At 49.7% G+C, this 20,531-nt stretch overlaps 1 protein-coding gene and 1 non-coding gene across 20 annotated transcripts in view; one reads left to right on the top strand and one right to left on the bottom strand.

Moving 5' to 3' along the window:
• The window catches only part of CCDC57 (coiled-coil domain containing 57), a 114,386-nt gene that overhangs the window by 70,111 nt on the left and 23,744 nt on the right, over positions 1 to 20,531 (top strand). For 18 of the 19 annotated variants that reach the window (XR_001896115.3, XR_001896116.3, XR_004179298.1 and 15 more), the window contains 2 exons: positions 1,863 to 2,076; positions 16,343 to 16,464. Coding sequence is in view for 15 of the 19 variants with exons in the window: in XM_017950103.3 (XP_017805592.2) it covers positions 1,863 to 2,076; positions 16,343 to 16,464 (336 nt within the window). In the remaining 4 variants the exon portion in view is untranslated. The remainder of the gene's footprint in view (positions 1 to 1,862; positions 2,077 to 16,342; positions 16,465 to 20,531) is intronic. The other variant, XR_001896118.3, reaches the window with a different exon arrangement.
• LOC116271163 lies at positions 9,756 to 9,859 on the bottom strand. The gene has a single exon (XR_004179598.1). It is a non-coding gene; the product is annotated as a small nucleolar RNA U13 (small nucleolar RNA).

The raw sequence follows: 20,531 nt of genomic DNA, 5'->3' as shown, positions 1-20,531 counted from the left end.
AAGACGTTCCTGAGTGTGTCTCAGGCTGTAGAAATCTTATTTTGTGGAAAGATTTTAGAGAATCATCAAAATAAACTTTTACTAAATAACATTTTACCAGAAACTGGATCCAGGAGAGGTAGAATCTTTCACTCCCTGCCCCCCAGGTTACTGTGTCAGAATCACCTGACTAGGACGTGGGCCCTGCAATCTGTGCCCTCCTTCCTGTGCCTGTGGGGTCAACAGCAAGAAGGCCCCTCAGTGCCCCTCAAGCCTGGCACCAGCCGCAAGGGCCTGGGGCAACATCGGGGCATCTTTGCGGGTAGAGGGGACTGCTTTTGAAGAGGGAATTGTCTCTTAAATCTCTAAGTGTTTTGAGGTTTGCAAAATCTGTTTTCAGGATTGTTCTTTCCTCAGTTAAAGTAACAAAATAACCCAGTGTGTTCCTGTAGAGGACCCAGGGCTTTCGACCTGGACTTGGAGTCTCCCCTGCCTGGCTGCTGTCCCCCAGCCCTGCGCCATCTGCAACCTGTTTCACCAGCACAAGACCTCCCTTCTTCCAGACCTGCCTTGGCCTCTCCTAGGCCCAAGAGCCCATTCCTGCCCATCCTCCCGGGGCCGCGAGTGAGCCTCTGTGCCACACTTGCCAAGGGTGCTCACGGAGCAGGCACAAGGCCCGCTCACTGGAGGAAGCGAGTCTGGACTCGGGCTCAGGCCTGTGGCGAGCCTCTGTGGGGGCTGCCCTGCACCTGGCCTCGGCTGGGGCCTGCAGCGCCAAAGAACTTTCTCTGTCCAAGAGGAAGGCAGACATCTCTCCCCTTTGCTGTGTCATCCCCGTGGCCCCCGAGCATCCCACATGAACCTGCGGCACATGCCCAGAGGCACTGCATACAGTGGATGCGCCCCAGGCCATCCGAAGAACAGCAGCACCCGGAAGGCAGCAGCACCTGCCAGCCCTGGAGAGGCATACCAGGAAGCTGGTGGGGACAGGGTGTGCTGGCCTGTTCCAGGGACTCAGAGCTCGTGTGGCCAGGACAAGGTGCAGCTTGGCTCCTCACAGGGGCCAGGAGTGGCACGGGAGAAGTAGGTCGTCGGCTTCCGTCTCACCAGGGCCTGGACACCACTAGTTTTTCCTGTGCCCCCATTTTTGGTCCAGGCATCCCCTTGTGTTGGGATTGCACTCTGTAGCACTGGCATGGTGTAGGCCGCAAGTCCGGGCTAGGCTGAGCAAGGACAACACAGTGATTCCCAGGGGTTCAAATCTAGGGTTGGCCCAGGCCTCCCCCCAGCTCCACTGCCCCTGTGTCAGCCTCTCCCTCTCCACGGCCTTTGTGCTCCCCCTGCGCCTGCTTCAGGAGGGAAGCCACAGCCAGCCTGCAGGGTGGTTGTGGGGTGTCCATCCGGCAGGTAGAGAAAGGAGGGACCCCGAGGCGTGGAGGAGGGCCAAGCCACGCCAGCGGGAGCTGTCCTCCTGGGTCCTGGGCACTGCTAGAGGCCACAGCCTTCTCTCTGCTCTCCCTGGGGAGCTGCTGTGCTGGTTGGATGTCCTGAGATTCTCACTGTGTTCACTTGAAAGACACAAAGGTATATGTGACCAGAAGGCAGGGACGGCAGGGAGGAGGCAGAGGGCTGTGAGGGCCCGGGGGCCACCCTGGCCTGGGAGATCTGTGGGCCTTTATTCTATTTGTGGAAGAGAAGGAACCCACTGAAGCATTGGGAGCAGCGACCCTTTTTGTCTTTCTTTTGGAAGGACGTCACCCAGTGGTGGCACCCAGCAGTGCCCACCCTGGGAGAGCAGGTGAAGAGGCTCCGTGGGCAGGCACCCCGGCGTCCTCCCATGAGGGCAGCCTCGCAGGGGTGTCTACCTGTGAGTTCTGTTACAGGGCCTCGCCAAGGGAGAGCCTGTGGAGGCCGAGGACCAGGGGGAGCTTTTCCTGCACCTCCGGCCGGTGGCACGCGCCCCCCAGACCTTATCTATGCACCAACTCCAGAGGAAGCTGAAGGAGGCAGCCAGAAAAATCCTCAGCCTCTGCCTGGAGAAGGAGCAGCTCATCGAGATGGGGAACAGGCTCCGTGCGGAGCTGGGCAGGCCTGAAGGTGAGTTCGGGAAGTGGAGGCCGTGGCCTGGGTGCAGGCCAGATTCTGGGTGTGTGCCTGGGGTCAGTGGGAGGGCTCTGGCCGCAGCCTTCTCAGGAAGGCCTGAAGGAGTGCAGAAGCCCCTCTTGTGAGTGGGGCCTGGTTGGAGGCCACTGCACAGAGCAGGACCTCATCTCAGCTGCGGACGCTCTGGGAACCCACTTTGCTGGCACCATTGTGAGAACAACGCCACAGTTTAGCAAAGCAGCTGGCATTTCTGTGTGGCTCTGTGGCGAGCAGCAAAGATGGCCACAGACTTCTCCAGATAAAGGCAGCAGTCTCCTGACTGAGGTGGAGGCTGGGCCTGTTGGACACAGACACACCCGGGCTGACTTCCTAAGAAAGGCAAGGGACACTGGCTTTATGACTGAGTGTTTCAGTGAGTCATTCATCTGTTCCTCCATGCATCCACCCACCTACCTATCCATCCATCCAACCACCCATCCTTCTACCCATCCATTCACCCATTCACCCATCCATCCATCCATCCATCTACCCACCCACCCATGCATTCATCCACCCACTCATCCATCCACCATCGACCCACCCATCCATCTACCCACCTGTATATTCATCCATCCATCCATCCATCCATCCATCCATCCATCCATCCATCCAACCAATTCCACTTATCCCACCCACCGATCCATCTACCCACCCACCCACCCACCCATCCATCTACCCACCCATCCATCCATCTACCATCCATCCACCCATCCATCCATCCATCCATTTACCCATCTACCCACCCACCCATCCATCCATCTACCATCCGTCCACCCACCTATCTGTTCATCCATCCACCCATCCATCCATCTACCCACCCATCCATCCGTCTACCATCCATTCACCCACCCATCCATCCATCCACCTACCTACCCATCTACCACCCACCCATCCATCCATCTACCATCCACCCACCCATCCGTCCACCCACTCCATCCATTCATCCATCCATCCATCCATCCATCCATCCATCATCCATCCACCCATCCATCCATCCATCTACCTACCCATCTACCCACCCACCCATCCATCCATCTACCTATCTATTCATCCATCCATCCATCCATCCAACCATCCAACCACCTATCCCACCCAGCCATCCATCTACCCACCCACCCATCCATCCATCTACCATCCATCAACCCCCACCCATTCATCTATTCACCCACTCACCCATCCATCCATCCATCTACCCACCCACTCATCCATCCATCCATCTACCATCCATCCACCCATCCATCCACCCACGTATCCATCCATCCACCCACCCACCCATCCATGTGTCCATCCACTCATCCATCCACCCACCCACCCAACCATGCATCCATCTACCCATCTACCCACCCACTCATCCATCCACCCACCCACTCCACCCAATCGAGAGATCCATCCACTCCACCCACCCACCCATTTATCCATCCACCCACCCACCCATCCATCCATTCATACACCCACCCACCCATCCATCTATTAACATATCCATCCATCCATCCACCCACCCACCCATCCATGTGTCCATCCACTCATCCATCCACCCACCCACCCAACCATGCATCCATCTACCCATCATCCACCCACCCATTCATCCATTCACCCACCCACCCAACCATGCATCCATCTACCCATCCACCCACCCATTCATCCATTCACCCACCCACCCATCCATCCATCCATCCACCTACCCCACACACTCACCCATCCATCCATCCATCCACTATTTACATTTCATTTGTCTATTCATCTTATCCATCTTATCCATTTCCTATTCATCTTAATCTACTTTATCCTCGCATTTATCTATATTCACCTAATTTATCCACTTCATTCATTTTATTTCTTCTACCTATGTATCCACTATCCACTTCCACTTCATCTTACCCAACCCCATCATCCATTCTCCATCCATCCACCTTAATCCACCCACCTCCCACCTATCCATCTTATTCATCTATCCGTAGAACATCCACCCATCCATCCATCCATCTATCCATTCATCCATCCATCCATCCATCTACCCATTCTCCCACATATCCATCCATTTATCCAACCACTTATCCCACCCACCTATCCATCCTTTCACTCACCCATCCACCCATCCACCCAATCATCCAGTCATTCATCCACCTACCTACCCATTCATAAATCCATCCACCCATCCAGTAGAGGAGCCCCTGCTGAGTGCCAGACACTTTCTGCCTTCTTCAGTTCCTGTGTCGCCAGGCCCAAATCTGGCTAAAGAGATGTCTCCTCGTTTGGGTGTGGTGGCTCAATGCCTGTAATCCTGTAGCACTTGGAGGCACTGTGTGTGTGTGTGTGCACATACGCGCTTGTATTTCGAGACTGTGTGCACACGCTTGTGAGACTGCACATGCGCTTGTGACCGTGCACACGTGTTTGTAAGACTGGCGCGCAGGGCCGGGCGGCCTCGCCTGTAATCCCAGCACTTTGGGAGGCCGAGACGTGGGCAGATCACGCAGGTCAGGAGCTCGAGACCATCCTGGCTAACACGTGAAACCTCCCGCCTCTACTTGCTAAAAAAATACAAAAAAACTAGGCCGGGCGCAGGTGGCGGATGCCTGTAGTCCCAGCTACTCGGGAGGCTGAGGCAGGAGAATGGCGTGAACTCCGGGAGGCGGAGCTTGCAGTGAGCTGAGATCCGCCATACTGCACTCCAGCCTGCATGCATACAGCGAGACCCTGGGCCTCAAAAGACTATGCGCACATGCGTTTGTATGCGAGACTGTGTGCACACACATTTGTATGTTAGACCGTGTGTGCATGCACGCACACATCCACAGGGAGGACTCAGTAGAAGTTTGTCAATTTCTTGGCAATTTAGAGAAGAAAGTAGAGTGAGAAGAGAAGAATGGGGACTTTTGGTTTGGCTTTGATTATACCTAACATACTCCATTTGTTTCTTTTTGGGAAGACCGTCCTTCCCACCTAAACACTGAGTTCTTAGCTGGGCATGGTGTCATGCGCCTGAAGTTCCAGCTACTTGGGAGACTGAGGTGGGAGGATTACTTGAGCACAGAAGGTCGGGGCTGCAGTGGGTATGATCCTGCCTGTGAAGAATCACTGCACTCCAGCCTGGGCAACACAGGAGATCCAGTCTCTAAAAACATTTTAAAAAATTAAAAAGATCAGTCCTGATTGCAAAGGTTTAGGCAAGACTGGTCTATCTGCATTTTTTTCCTAAGATCACTAATCTGGTTCACAATGATGTGGCTGCAGTCGTTAAGTAGTACAGAATGGCCAGCTGTGACAAACATATCATCATTACTCAACATGTGACAGCCGCCCAGCCAGGGGGCTTAGCAGGACCTGCTCTGCCTGCGGCTGTTTCTAGATGCTTCTCTAGTCCACTTCACAACAGTTACTCTGCCCCAGCACCGGTGGCCCAGGGGTCACCTGCAGCTGCCTCAGTGCATGTCCTCACCTGTCCACCTCTGGGAAGGGGCCCCATCCTGCAGGGAGCAAGCTGACGGTCACTTCACTGGCTCTCAGCTGCTTTCAGGCATAGAGCCTGTCTCGCGCTGCCGGTGCCCATATACATGGCTGTGGGTGGAGGTGCTGGGGCATCCCCTGTGCTCTGGTGACACTGGTTCCTGCCAATACCCATTCAGACTGTGGAGCCAACTCCAGCAGGTGACGTGGTGGGGCCCCTCCGAGACCAGGAGCTTCACCTGCCTGCTGCAGGGTTCAGGCCCAGACCAGGACGGGGAGTGAGAACAGCCCCACTCAGGGGCCTGCAGGGGGAAGCAGGAGGCAGGTGCTGTGGGACCCTGACTGCAGGCCCCTCCGCCCACAGAGTGGGCAGTGCCTGGAGCTCACCCTCCCTCTGCGCCTTCCAGAAATCAGCCGCACATGGCATTTCCTTGATCCTGTAGAAAGCTGGAATTCCTTAAAATGTTGTTTCTAGCAAACTTCTTCATGATACCTAACTTTTTTTTTGAGACAGAGTCTTGCTCTGTTGCCCAGGCTGGAATACAGTGGTGTGATCTCGGCTCACTGCAACCTCCACCTGCCAGGTTCCAGCGATTCTGTTGCCTCAGCCTCCCAAGTAGCTGGGATTACAGGCGTGTGCCACCACACTCAGCTAGTTGTTTTTTTTTTTAATAGAAACAGGGTTTCACCATGTTGGCCAGGCTGGTCTCGTACTCCTGACCTCAAGTGATCTGCCCACCTCAGCCTCCCAAAGTGCTGGGATTACAGGTCTGAGCTACCACCTGATCACCTGAGGTCAAGAGTTTGAGACCAGCTTGGCCAACATGGTGAAACCCAGTCTCTACTAAAAATACAAAAAAAAAAAAAAAAAATGGTAACAAACGTGGAGGCACGCGCCTGTAATCCCAGCTACTTGGCTGGCTGAGGCAGGAGAATCTCGTGAACCTGGGAGGTAGAGGTTGCTGTGAGCCAAGATCAAGCCACTGCACTCCAGCCTGGGCAACAGAGTAAGACTCTGTCTCAAAAAAAAGGAGAGAAAGAAAATTTATTTGGAGGGCCAATCTAAATAGGTAAAAGGATTTCCTGTTTTCAATTTGTACTTTAATTTTGTGTGTATGTAGGGGGCTTACTGTGGGGCCGCTTGTATCTTATCGTCATGTCATTTTCCTGCTGAGTCTTTGATGCATCTGGAAATGATCTAGTGAAAAAGAACAAATTAGGAATCTCGCTTCGTTGTTTCCCAGTAGTTGGCAGCTGACTCAATACTATTTATTAGGCATATGTGCATAAATAGTAAAGTATCTATTTTCATTTAATTTATTAAATGACATATACGTATTTAAAATCTTATAACAATATGTTAATTTGGAAGTAATAACTTTTGCTCACATTTTATGAAATAGTTGGTTGAAGCTCTTCCCGGGTCTGCTCCTTGACCTCAGTTCCCTGTTACCGCAATGAGCTCTTCCAGGAGCCTGGGGAGCAGTTGATCGGACACAAGGCTTTCTACTCAGACTCAGATACAAGGCAGCCCCATCTTTTCTAGGAAAGAGAAAAGGGAAATGGACTTTTATTCAGAGATCTCTGCCCTTTGCTTTGTCAGTTCCTCCAGCAAGAGTCTGTGGGGAGTACACGTTATGTATCTGCAGATGACTTTCTAGGATGATGCTTTAGCCGGAAATAGAATTTTCTATATGTTGACATTTTTCTACAACTTTTTTTTTGTTTTTAAAGGGATGGGGTCTCACTGTGACACCCAGGCTGGCATGGTGGTGCCATCATAGCTCACCGTAGTGCCTTAGCCTCCCAAGTAGCTGGGACTACAGATGCATGCCACCATGCCCAGCTCAACTTCTTTTGAAGATAATATTCTTGTGTCTTCAGAGAGGTCAGCCATCAGTCTGATCTCAGTTCCTTTGGGGAAGCGGGTTTTTTTTTTTTTATTTTTTTGAGACGGAGTCTTGCTGTCTGTTGCCTAGGCTGGAGTGTAGTGACATGATCATGGCTCAATGCAACCTCCACCTCCCAGGTTCAGCCTAGCTAATTTTATTATTATTTTTTTTTTTTTGTATTTTTAGTAGAGACAGGGTTTTGCCATATTGGCCAGGCTGGTTTCGAACTCCTGAGCTTAAGCGATCCACCCATGTTGGCCTCCCGAAGTGCTGGGATTACAGGAGTGGGCCACTGCCCCTGGCCTGAGGAAGCTGTTTTTAGACTTTTCTCCCAATCTGCTAAGTACTCCTGTTTTACCATTGTTGTGTCTAAGTGTGGATTTGTTTCCCTGAATCCTGCTCAGGAATCAGTATGTTTTTTAAATTTCAGGACCAAATTTTAGGTTGGTTGGCTGGTTGTTTTTCTATTGTTTAGAATTCTCAGCCATTGTTTTTCAAACACTGCTTTCTTCCATTTCTGTCTGATCTCTTCTGGAGGAGCTTATGGGGCATGTCAGACATGCTCCCTGACACGTGTGTGTGTGGTGTGTGTGTGTGGTGTGTGTGTAAGAGCACCCTCTCCCCTTTCCAGGGGTTTCCACACTCTGGAACCACTGGATGGCTCCAGTATCTTGAACAGAAGTAATTCCCATTTCATCTCTTTTCATTCCTGTTTTTGGGTTTATTTTATTGTTCTTTTCCTGATTTCTTAGATCGAATGTTTCACATTTATTTTTATTCTTGCTTAGTAATTGCATTTCTTAAGGTGAGAATTTTCATGAGTATCACTTTGGCCAAGCCCCAGAGATTTTGAGGGATATTATTATCAGTGTAATTATTGTCTAGATAGCCTGCCATTGCAGGTGTTTTTGTTTGTTTGTTTGTTTGTTTTGTTTTGTTTTTAGACGGAGTTTCACTCTTGTTGCCCAGGCTGGAGTGCAATGGTGCGATCTCGGCTCACTACAACCTCCGCCTCCCGGGTTTAAGCGATTCTCCTGCCTTAGGCTTGAGTAGCTGGGATTACAGGCATGTGCTACCACGCCCGGCTAATTTTGTATTTTTAGTAGAGATGGGGTTTCTCCATGTTGGTCAGGCTAGTCTCAAACTCCCAGCCTCAGGTGATCCGCCCACCTCAGCCTCCCAAAGTGTTGAAATTACAGGCGTGAGCCACTGCGCCTGGCCAGTGTGGGCTGTTTTTCTATTTCACCAGTGACTTAAGGGGAAGTTTCAGAATTCCTTTGGTTATCTATTAAACCAAATGTGCTGGATACTACTTTTTATTTTATTCTATTTAGCAACCATATTAAATATACTTATTAATATTGATTGTAAATTTATTTATGCTCCTCAATTTGAACTGCCAAGAACCACAAAGTGTTAAAAATCCTCCATTGCTCCTGTGTTTTTGTCCATTTCTTCTTCTTCTCACCATCATGTTTTATAAACTTTAGTGCTAGGCCGGGCATGGTGGCTCACGCCTGTAATCCCAGCACTTTGGGAGGCTGAGGCGGGCGGATCACCTGAGGTCAGGAGTTCGAGACCAACCTGGCCAACACAGTGAAACCCCGTCTCTACTAAAAATACAAAAATTAGCCAGGCATGGTGTTGCGCGCCTGTAGTCCCAGCTACTCGGGAGGCTGAGGCAGAAGAATCACTTGATCCTGTGAGGCAGAGGTTGCAGTGAGCTGAGATTGTGCCACTGCACTCAGCCTGGGTGACAGCAAGACTCCGTCTCAAAAAAAAAACAAAAAACAAAAACGTAACTTCAGTGCTGTGTTACTTAGAACAGAAACATTCAGGACAGCTGTAGCTCCTCCCGGTTCATAATGCAGTGTCCTTTCTGATGTTTAACTGCATCCAGTCATATTTATTTAACTATGTATTAAAAGATAATTTTCAGAAAGAAGTAAAATGTGGCTCCCAAATATGAAAAATGAGCATTGTTTAGGGTTGTATTCTATTCATTAAACAATGAGGAAACCGGACAGATGCTTTAACCAGTTCCAAGGAAAGGTCAAACAAGCACAATTGTATATGGAGTAAGTAGAGGGAGAGGCGGGTAGGGTAGAATCCGCATGCCTATCAGTGGTAGAATCGCAAAGCAGCTCCGAGACAATGAGGGGCTGGACGCCGATAGCCCAGGGGAAGTGCGGTAGACAAGGCAGTCTCTACGGAAGCTGGAAACTCGTTTTTTCCCTACAGTTTCTCCGCTTTTGGTGGAAAGTAATCTCAAAGAAAGGTGTTTTTTTCCCTGCACATCAGACTGGTAATGTGCAGATGTCGTGACAAGGCTTGAGGGAGGCATAACTCACACGTCTGCATGAAAACCCAATAATCGGGCTGATGAAGCACAGAAGGGTGGGAAAGGTGGCTTCTGATCTCACAAAATGGAGCTGGCTTGTAGATGGCTGGATGATTTCCACAGCTGCAGCGAGAGTGCTCGTTCACCGCCTCTGCATTCTTAACTTTGCTTTCTTAGGAGTTTCCGTAAAGAATTTCAGATTGGATTTGTAAAAGCCTCTTTAAAAACTAATTTTAGGGCAGGCGCGGTGGCTCACGCCTGTAATCCCAGCACTTTGGGAGGCCGAGGCAGGTGGATCACGAGGTCAGGAGATCGAGACCATCCTGGATAACACGGTGAACCCCTGTCTCTACTAAAAATACAAAAAAATTAGCTGGGCTTGGTGGTGGGCGCCTGTAGTCCCAGCTACTCCTCGAGAGGCGGAGGCAGGAGAATGGCGTGAACCCAGGAGGCGGAGCTTGCAGTGAGCCGAGATTGCGCCACTGCACTCCAGCCTGGGCGACAGAGCGAGACTCTGTCTCAAAAAAAAAAGATATCACTTACAAATGTTCTGTTTTGATTCACAAAAGCAGAGACTGCAAAAATTTTATGGACTGTACATAGCTTCAGAGGAAAGAGAAAGAGTTATTTATATATCCAGAAAGTAGAACATTAAAAAGACATCAACCATATTCTTAACAAAAGCCATCATCTTCCACCGTCAGTTCATCCCCTCCTGTGAGGTCCATTCTTGTCCACTCCATCTTGGTTCTTGGTCTCAGCAATTCATCTGCTTCTCTACTAGAGACTCGGTCCTGGGATGGTCTCAGCGTCATCTAAATGCCGCCATCAGAAGCCTGTGCCCGTAATGCCTGCCCAGTCCTTTCCCCAGGCTCTGAGATAGTCCCTGTTGAAGATGAAGCACTCTAAGCTTTCTGGGGAGCATCAGAGTAACACAAAAACCATGGCTGGGGCTGGGCGCGGTGGCTCACGCCTGTAATCCCAGCACTTTGGGGCTGAGGCAGGTAGATCACCTGGGGTCAGGAGTTGCTGGTCAACATGGCAAAGCACCATCTCCACTAAAAATACAGAAATTAGCTGGGCGTGGTGGCGGGCGCCTGTAATCCCAGCTACATGGGAGGCTGAGGCACGAGAATTGCTTGAACCCAGGAGACGGAGGTTGCAGTGACCTGAGATTGCCCCACTGCACTCCAGCCTGGGTCGGAGTCGTCTTTGAGAGTTCGTCTAAAAATAAATAAATAAATAAATAAACTGTGGATGACAAAAGACTGCACATGGCCATGGTGAATTTACCACTTCCACTTTTCAAAAGTGAAAGGTCTGCTCATAGCAAGAATAATGCAACTGAGAAGTAACATTTGATTGTCCTGTAGACATCTGGAAACAGAGTCCAAAAAAGACTTCTAGACAAAGTTAATCTAAGACGTTGACGCTGTTTCCAAACATGCCCGAAACAGAACATCTGATCTCTAAAAAATGGATGAGCAAGATGTTTACAGAGGAAATTATTTACAGATAATTGTGAAGCTGACTATTCCATGGCTCTAGCAAGAATATCCAGTGGAGGGGCAAAAAGTGTGGGGCAGGCGGTGGCCGTCTGCCTGGTAACACAACCCAAGAGTGAGTGACGGTCGCCCTGCTGCAAACTACTGGCATTGGAGATGCACAGCTCACGTTCCAGTGAGGTGACTCCCCAGTTAACGTAACAACAGTGACGGGGTTTATGCCCAGTTGCTCCGGACTGCTGCCGGCTGACAGCATCAGGCAAATGGCCTCGGGACTCTGATGAAGAGAAGCACCGTGGGCAGCCGGGACGTCTCTGTGCAGCACCGTGCACAATTCTCAGTGCTTCAGACCAACGAGTTACCTGACACACACAGCCCAGGGCAGGCCACGCATTTCTCCCGACTCAGCAGTTCTTCCCCTGGTACTCATCAATCCTAACACATCAAAGAAACTAATCATTTCCTTAACGTCTTTTTTCTTTTTACTTTTTTCTTTCTTTCTTTCTTTCTTTTTTTTTTTTTTTTTTTTGATAGAGACCTCTGTCATGCAGGCTGGAGGGCGGTGGTGTGATCACAGCTCACTGCAACCTCGACCTCCTGGGCTCACGAGATCCTCCTGCCTCAGGCTCCCGAGTAGCTGGGACCCACAGGCGCATGCCACCACACCCCACCTTGTACCTAATTATTTCAAATACCTCTCTTTTTATAAGAAAAAAATTTTTTGATTTTCCGGGGAACTTCTGGGACATCACATAGATCATTTTAAATATAAAGGTTCTCCTGGGGCCGGGCATGGTGGCTCACACCTGTAATCCCAGCACTTTGGGAGGCCAAGGCAGCTGGATGTGGATCACAAGGTCAAGAGATGAAGACCATCCTGGCCAACATGGTGAAACGCCCCTCTCTACTAAAAATACAAAAATTAGCCAGGCGTGGTGGCGGGTGCCTGTAATCCCAGCTATCTGGGAGGCTGAGGCAGGAGAATCAATTGAACCAGGGAGGTTGCAGTGAGCCGAGATTGCGCCTCTGCACTCCAGCCTGGCGACAGAGTGAGACTCCATCTCAAAAAAAAAAAGTTTCCTAAAAGCTTTATTTTATTTAACATTTAGAATTCAATTTTGAGAAGAAAAAAAAATAAAAAGATGTCAGGAGATTTGAACATTAAGACTCATGAGTACCTGAGAAATAATATTTAGCTACCCATGTGAAAGTCACAAAATGCTTAAACATGGGAGAGAACAGTCATAGAGAAACTTAGCTCTCTCCTAAGTGTGGGAAGCTTTGTTTTCTTAAACCACCAAGACATAGTCAGTCAATGAAAAGTATGGAAAATTTCCCTGGTAAGACAGCACCTTTGCTGTCTGAACAGATTATAACCCTTTATATTTTAGGGGAAGTCAATAAATAGTAAATGAAGGAAGGCCAGATATGGTGGCTCACGCTGGTAATCCCAGCACTTCGGGAGGCTGAGGCGGGCGGATCATTTGAGGCCTGCAGGAGTTCAAGACCAGCCTGACCAGCACGGTGAAACCCCTTGTCTACTAAAAATACAAAAATTGGCCGGGCGCGGTGGCTCACGCCTGTAATCCCAGCACTTTGGGAGGCCGAGGCAGGCAGATCACAAGGTCAGGAGATCGAGACCATGGTGAAACCCCGTCTCTACTAAAAATAGAAAAAATTAGCCGGGCGCAGGGGTGGGCGCCTGTAGTCCCAGCTACTCAGGAGGCTGAGGCAGGAGAATGGCGTGAACCCGGGAGGCGGAGCTTGCAGTGAGCCGAGATTGTGCCACTGCATTCCAGCCTGGGCGACAGAGCAAGACCCAAACACAAAAAAAAAAAAAAAAAAAAGGATAAAAAAATAAAAATATAAAAATTAGCCGGGCATGGTGGCAGGTGCCTGTAATCCCAGCTACTGAAGAGGCTGAGGCAGGAGAATTGCTTGAACCTGGGAAGCAGAGGTTGCAGTGAGCTAAGATCACACCACTGCACTCCAGCCTGGATGACAGAGCCAGACCCTGTCTCAAAAACACAAACTAGCTTTCTTTTTTTATTTATTTATTTTATTTTATTTATTTATTTTTTGAGACGGAGTCTCGCTCTGTCACCCGGGCTGGAGTGCAGTGGCCAGATCCCAGCTCACTGCAAGCTCCGCTTCCCAGGTTCACGCCATTCTCCTGCCTCAGCCTCCTGAGTAGCTGGGACTACAGGCGCCCACCACTACGCCTGACTAATTTTTTGTATTTTTAGTAGAGACGGGGTTTCACCGAGTTAGCCAGGATGGCCTCAATCTCCTGACCTCGTGATCCGCCCGCCTCAGCCTCCCAAAGTACTGGGATTACAGGTGTGAGCCACCGCACCCAGCCCTTTTTTTATTTTTTTAAACTTCGGTAATATACACATAAAATGTAGGGTTGAAAGCTTATAAAGTATACAAAGTATACAGTTCAGTGCATTAAGCACATTAAGAATGTTGTGTGAGCATCATCATTTGTTCCAGAATGCCTTCATCACCTCAGAGGAAACCCCACACCCATTCGCAGTCACTTCCTGTCCCCAGCCCAGCACCCACTTTCTGCCTCCATGCCTTTGCCTGTTCTGGACGTTTCGCTTCAGCGGGATCCTACAGGATGTGTCCTTTCGTGCCTGGTTTCTTTCCCTCTGTGTCATGTTTCAGAGTCCCTCGTGCTGGGGCATCCGCACTTCATTCCTTTCCGTGGGAAGAGCTCCTTGGTGGGGGACAGGCCGCTGTAGGCATTTGTCAGTTCGATGGACATTTGGATGGTTTCTGCCTTTGGGCTGTTGGGAATAATGCTGCTGTGAACATTCAGTTCTCTTGGGTGCCTCCCTAGAAGTGGCCTTGCTGAGTCATGTGGTCATTCTGTGTCTAACCTGGTAAGGAGCCACCAAACTGCCTCCCATGCCCACCAGCTGTGCACGGAAGGTTCTGATTTCTCCACATCTGCACCAGCACTTGCTATTTTCTGTCCTGTTTTTTATTAAGAATACTCTTATTGCATATTTTTAAAAACTTTATTTTTTTATTTAAAAAAATTTTATTTTGGCTGGGCGCAGTGGCTCACGCCTGTAATTCCAGCACTTTGGGAGGCTGAGGCGGGCGGATCACGAGGTCAGGAGATCGAAACCACCCTGGCTAACACGGTGAAACCCTGTCTCTACTAAAAAAAAATACAAAAAGTTACCCGGGCATGGTGGTGGGCGCCTGTAGTCCCAGCTACTCGGGAGGCTGAGGCAGGTGAATGGCGTGAACCCGGGGGGCGGAGCTTGCAGTGAGCCGAGATCGCGCCACTCACTCCAGCCTGGGCGACAGAGCCAGACTCTGTCTCAAAAAAAAAAAAAAAAATTTTATTTTAAAAATAGAGGTGGGGTGTCATCGTGTTGCCCAGGCCAGTACCAGCGCCTGCACCTGGGCCCCGCAGTGTGCTGGGGTTGCAGGTGAGCCACCGCGCCCGGCTGTTTTCTATCCTGTGGATCCTAGCCGTCCTAGTGGATGTGAGGCAGGACCCCACAGTGTGTTTGATTTACATTCTCCTGGTGATCAATGGTGTTGAGTGTCTTCAGGAGCTTTTTGCCCACACGTGCATCTTCTGACTTCATGGCTTTTAAATTCAGGTGTTTTATAAACCAAGGGAAACATGTTCATTTCCAAGTGTTATCTTCTCTGGGTTCTTTTATTGTCTGGAAGAAACTGATGCTTTACTTTAGGGCCCATCTCAGGATGTCCACAGGGCAGAGCTAATCCTGCGATGCTCTTCAGATGTTGATCATAAGCAATATGTTCATCATGGCCAACTTCAAGTAAATTGATTAAAAAGCTTTAAAATTTTTCTGTTTTGGCCAGGCACATGGCTCACGCCTGTAATCCCAGCACTTTGGGAGGCCGAGGCAGGCGGATCACCTGAGGTCAGGAATTCGAGACCAGCCTGGCCAACATGGAAAAACCCCATCTCTACTAAAAATACAAAATTAGCCAGACGGGGTGGCGCACGCCTGTCATCCCGCCTACTCAGGAGGCCAAGACAGGAGAATCACTTGAACCCCAGAGGCGGAGGTTGTGGGGGCGTTGAGACCATGCCACAGCACTCTAACCTGGGGAACAAGAGCAAAACTCCGTCTCAAAAAAAAAAAAAAAATCTGTTTCAATTTCCAATATGTGAAATGTCAACAGTTATAAACACTCTCCAAAAACCTTGTTGGAATCCTCAGTGAGTTTAACGAAACTGATTTGTTATTCTGGGAAATGTTATTTTAGTAATTATGTCTTCTGATGTGTCTGCTTAGAGAAGGAGCAGATCTTTACATAACAGGAATGGAATTGATGAAAGGATCTCGTTTGATGTGGGGTCATTTCTAGCATGCCAAAGCTTTGAGTAGAACCATCATTTTTAAGTTGTTATAAGCTTTTACTTCTTTTTGTTTGTTTGTTTGCTTTTTGAGATGGAGTCACCCAGGCTGGAGTGCAGTGGTGCAATCTCGGCTCACTGCAACCTCTGCCTCCCCGGTTCAAGCGATTGTCCTGCCTCAGCCTCCTGAGTAGCTGGGATTACAGGTGCCCACCACCACGCCCAGCTAATTTTTGTATTTTTAGTAGAGACAGGGTTTCACCGTGTTGGCCAGGCTGATCTCAAACTCCTGGCCTCAGGTGATCAACCCACCTCAGCCTCCCAAAATGCTGGGATTACAGACGTGAGCCACCCCACCTGGCAAGCTTTTGCTTCTTACTTGTGCCTGCCACAGAAAGGCTGTCTCTGTGCTTCTGTTCGCAAATGTGCTTGCTGCCCCCGCTGTGAGGACAGCAAGGGCTGTGTGTGGCAGGGGCGTGGCATTGTGTGTGCAAGAGCTCTGCCGAAATGCTGTGTGTCACAGTTCACTGTTGTCCGCCCCTCCCTAAGTTCTCTGTGAAATGGAAGTTACTTTGGTTTCGAAAAGGAACATGCTGTTCTTTCTGAGTGCACTCAGCACAAGAGGAATCCAGAAGTGATGTACAGACAACAAACCCTGTCCCCATCCCATTCCCAGGGCGGCCGCCGCACCATGCCCTCCCTCCTGCCCCCGCGGCCCGGAAGCCAGGCAAGGAGCCCAGGAGGCCTTTGGATCGCAGCCCACCTTTGGGACAGGTGCAGCCCCATTTTACAGCTCAGGTAACACTCTTTCATCTAAGACATGCATTTTAAAAATATTTCCCTAATTGTGTTGTGTTTTCTTTTTTTTTTTTTTGAGATGGAGTCTAGCTCTGTCGCCCAGGCTGGAGTGCAGTGGCCGGATCTCAGCTCACTGCAAGCTCCGCCTCCCGGGTTTACGCCATTCTCCTGCCTCAGCCTCCCGAGTAGCTGGGACTACAGGCGCCCGCCACCTCGCCCGGCTAGTTTTTTGTATTTTTTAGTAGAGACAGGGTTTCACCGTGTTAGCCAGGATGGTCTCGATCTCCTGACCTCGTGATCCGCCCGTCTCGGCCTCCCAAAGTGCTGGGATTACAGGCTTGAGCCACCGCGCCCGGCCGTGTTGTGTTTTCATTACAGAAACTTCAAATTACGATAAACACGATATAAAAGGCCTCCAATTTTCAGCATCCAGACATAGTTACCAGTAACATTTCAGTGTGTTTTCTGCTGGGCTTTGTTTTGGGGGGTTTGTTTGTTTGTTTGTTTTTTGAGTCGGAGTCTTGCTCTGTTGCCCAGGCTGGAGTGCAATGGTGCAATCTCGGCTCACTGCAATCTCCCCCTCCCGGGGTCCAGCAATTCTCCTGCCTCAGCCTCCCGAGTAGCTGGGATTACAGGCGCATGCTACCATGCCTGGCTAATTTTTGTATTTTTAGTAGAGATGGGGTTTTTTTACCATGTTGGCCAGGCTGGTTTCAAACCCCTGACCTCAGGTGATCTACCTGCCTCTGCCTCCCAAAGTGCTGGGATTACAGGTGTGAGCCACCGCACCCAGCCCCCGTTTTTTTTATTTTTTAATTATAAATTGTATCATGTATATGTTTTACTATAACTTTACATATCTGGGTACTATTTTTTAAATCTTTACCAGTATGATAAGTGAAAAAAACCCAAAAACTTCTATCTTTTTTTTTTTTTTTTGAGACAGGATGTGGCTCTGTCACCCAGGCTAGAGTGCTGTGGTGCCATCACAGCTCACTGCAGCCTCGACTTCCTAGGCTCAAATGATCCTCCCACCTCAGCCTCCCAAGTAGCTGGGACCACAGGTGTGCGCCACTATCCCTAATGGCTAATTTTTTTTTTTTTTTTGGTAGAAATTGAGTTTTGCCATGTTACCCAAGCTGGTCTTGAACTCCTGGGCTCAAGCGATCTGCCCACCACGGCCTCTCAAAGTACTGGGATTATGGGCATGAGTCAGTGCACCCAGCCACAACTCGTATCTTTTAAAAGATAGCAAGATGGCTGGGTGGGGTGGCTCATGCCCATAATCCCAGCACTTTGGGAGGCTGAGGTGGGTGGATCATGAGGTCAAGAGTTTGAGACCAGCCTGACCAACATGGTGAAACCCCATTTCTACTAAAAATACAAAAATTAGCCGGGCGTGGTGGCGGGCGCCTGTAATCCCAGCTACTCAGGAGGCTGAGGCAGGAGAATCGCTTGAACCTGGGAGGCAGAGGCTGCAGTGAGCCGAGATGGCACCACTGCACTCCAGCCTGGATGACAAGGCAAGACTCCGTCTCAAAAAAAACACAAAACAGCAAGACTGTCTCTACAAAAAAATAAAAATAAAAATAAATTACCCGTGTGTGGTGGCGCACACCTCGTAACCCCAGACTCAGAAGGCTGAGGTGAGAGGACTAGTTGAGCCCAGGAGATCAAGACCAGCCGGAGCAACACAGTGAGACGCTGTCTCTACCAAAAAAACAAAGACAGACGTTTCTTATGTCCTTAGTGGCATTAAATGCTTTTAATCTATTTATTGGCCATTTGTAGTTCTTCTTCTGTGGGTGATTCATGTGTGTTCCTTGCTGTGGGTGATTTACGTGTGTTCCTCGCTGTGAGTGGTTTACGTGTGTTCCTCGCTGTGAGTGGTTTACGTGTGTTCCTTGCTGTGGGTGATTTACGTGTGTTCCTCGCTGGTTTTCCGTAACCTCAGCGTCCAGAATTCCTGCTGCATCTGGCTCTTGTGTTTTTAGCCTTTAGCCCGGAGCACTCCCTCCGCCTTTCTGTGTCTTTTTGAAAAATTCGTCAGTGTTTTGTAGACTGTGGATCTGTCTGATGCTGCAGCCTTGAGAAATTCAGCTTCTGCATTGATTTTGGGGTTTTCTACAGTTCCAATGAGTTGTCTGTTCCTGAAATGGTGCTATACTGCTTTAAACACTGTGGCTTTGTGACATATTTTAATCTCTCTTAGAGCAAGCTTGACCTTATTTCTTTCTGTTCCTTTACAAAATTTTCTTGGCTATCCGTTCTTATTCCCTTTTTTTTTTTTTGAGACGGAGTCTCGCTCTGTCACCCAAGGCTGGAGTGTAGTGGCACAATTTGGGCTCACTGCAACCTCTGCCTCCCAGGTTCAAGCAATTCTCCTGCCTCAGCCTCCCAAGTAGCTGGGACTACAGGTACCCGCCCCCACGCCCGGCCTTAATTTTTGTATTTTTTATAGAGATGGGTTTTCGCCATGTTGCCTAGGCTGGCCTAGAATTCCTGAACTCAAGTGACCCTACCGCCTCAGCCTCCCAAAGTGCTGGGATGACAGGCTTGAGCCACCACGCCTGGCCGAGAAATAACTCTTAAAACTGAGAAAAGAAACCTCTATGGAGCCAAGACCCTTTTTGTTTCCTTTTTTACTTCTTTTTAAAATTTATTTATTTATATTTGAGACAGGGTCTTGCTCTGTCGCCCAGGCTGGAGTGCAGTGGCACAATCTCGGCTCATTGCAATTTCCATCTCCCAGGCTCAAGTGATCTTTCCACCTCAGCCTCCCGAGTAGCTGGGACTACAGGTGCGCACCACCACGCCTGGCTTTTTTTTTTTCTTTTAATAGAGACAGGGTTTCACTGTGTCACTCAGGCTGGTCTCGAACTCCTGGACTGAAGCAATTTGCCCACCTCTGCCTCCCAAATGCTGGGATTACAGGCATGAGCTACCAGGCCTGGCCTGTATTTATTTTATTTATTTATTCATTATGAGATGGAGTCTCACTCTGTCACCCAGGCTGGAGTGCAGTGGCACCATCTCAGCTCACTGCAACCTCTGCCTCCCAGGTTCAAGTGATTCTCCTGCCTCAGCCTTCTGAGCAGCTGGGACTACAGGCACACACCACCACACACGGTTAATTTTTGTATTTTTGTAGAGACGAGGTTTTGCCGTATTGACCAAGCTGGTCTCGAACTCCTGACTTCAAGTAATCCACCTGTCTCGGCCTCCCAAAGTGCTGGGATTACAGGCATGAGCTAACACACCCGGCCTAAATTTATTTTTCTTTTAAAAAAATGTGGCCGATGTTTGGGCCCAGTGGCTCACACCTGTAATCCCAGCACTTTGGGAGGCCAAAACAGATGGATCACATGAGATCAGGAGTTCGAGACCAGCCTGGGCAACATGACAAACCCTCATCTCTACCAAAAATACAAAAAATTAGCCAGGCGTGGTGGCAGGTGCCTGTAATCCCAGCTACTCAGGAAGCTGGGCCAGGAGAATCACTTGAACCCAGGAGGCAGAGGCTGCAGTGAGCCGAGATGGTGCCATTGCACTCCAGCCTGGGTGACAGAGTGAGACTCTGTCTCTCCGCCCCCGCTACCCCCAGAAAATAAGTGGCCAGGCATGGTGGCTCACATCAGTGATCCCAGCACTTTGGGAGGCTGAGACGGGCAGATCACCTGAGGTCAGGAGTTCAAGACCAGCCTGACCAACATGGTGAAACCCCATCTTTACTAAAAATACAAAAACTAGCCAAACGTGGTGGTGGGCGCCTGTCATCTCAGCTACTTGGGAGGCTGAGGCAGGAGAATCGCTTGAACCCAGGAGGTGGAGGTTGCAGTGAGCTGAGATCACGCCACTGCACTCTAGTCTGGGTGACAGAGTGAGACTCCATCTCAAAACAAAAAGAAGCAGCAGAATCAGCCAGGCGGTATCACTGGGGGCCACTCGTGCCCATCTTGGGCCAGGGGGCTCTCACCCCAGGCAGGCCATGCACAGGCTGCCCTGGCCTTGCAGAGGAGGCTCCTGGGAATGAATGATTGGGGAAGCCTGCTCCATTCATCCTGTCT

This window comes from Papio anubis, chromosome 17 (assembly GCF_008728515.1).
Source record: "Papio anubis isolate 15944 chromosome 17, Panubis1.0, whole genome shotgun sequence".
Lineage (NCBI taxonomy): Eukaryota > Metazoa > Chordata > Mammalia > Primates > Cercopithecidae > Papio > Papio anubis.
Note: the sequence above shows the minus strand (reverse complement) of the source record. Positions and strands in the feature narration are given on the sequence as shown.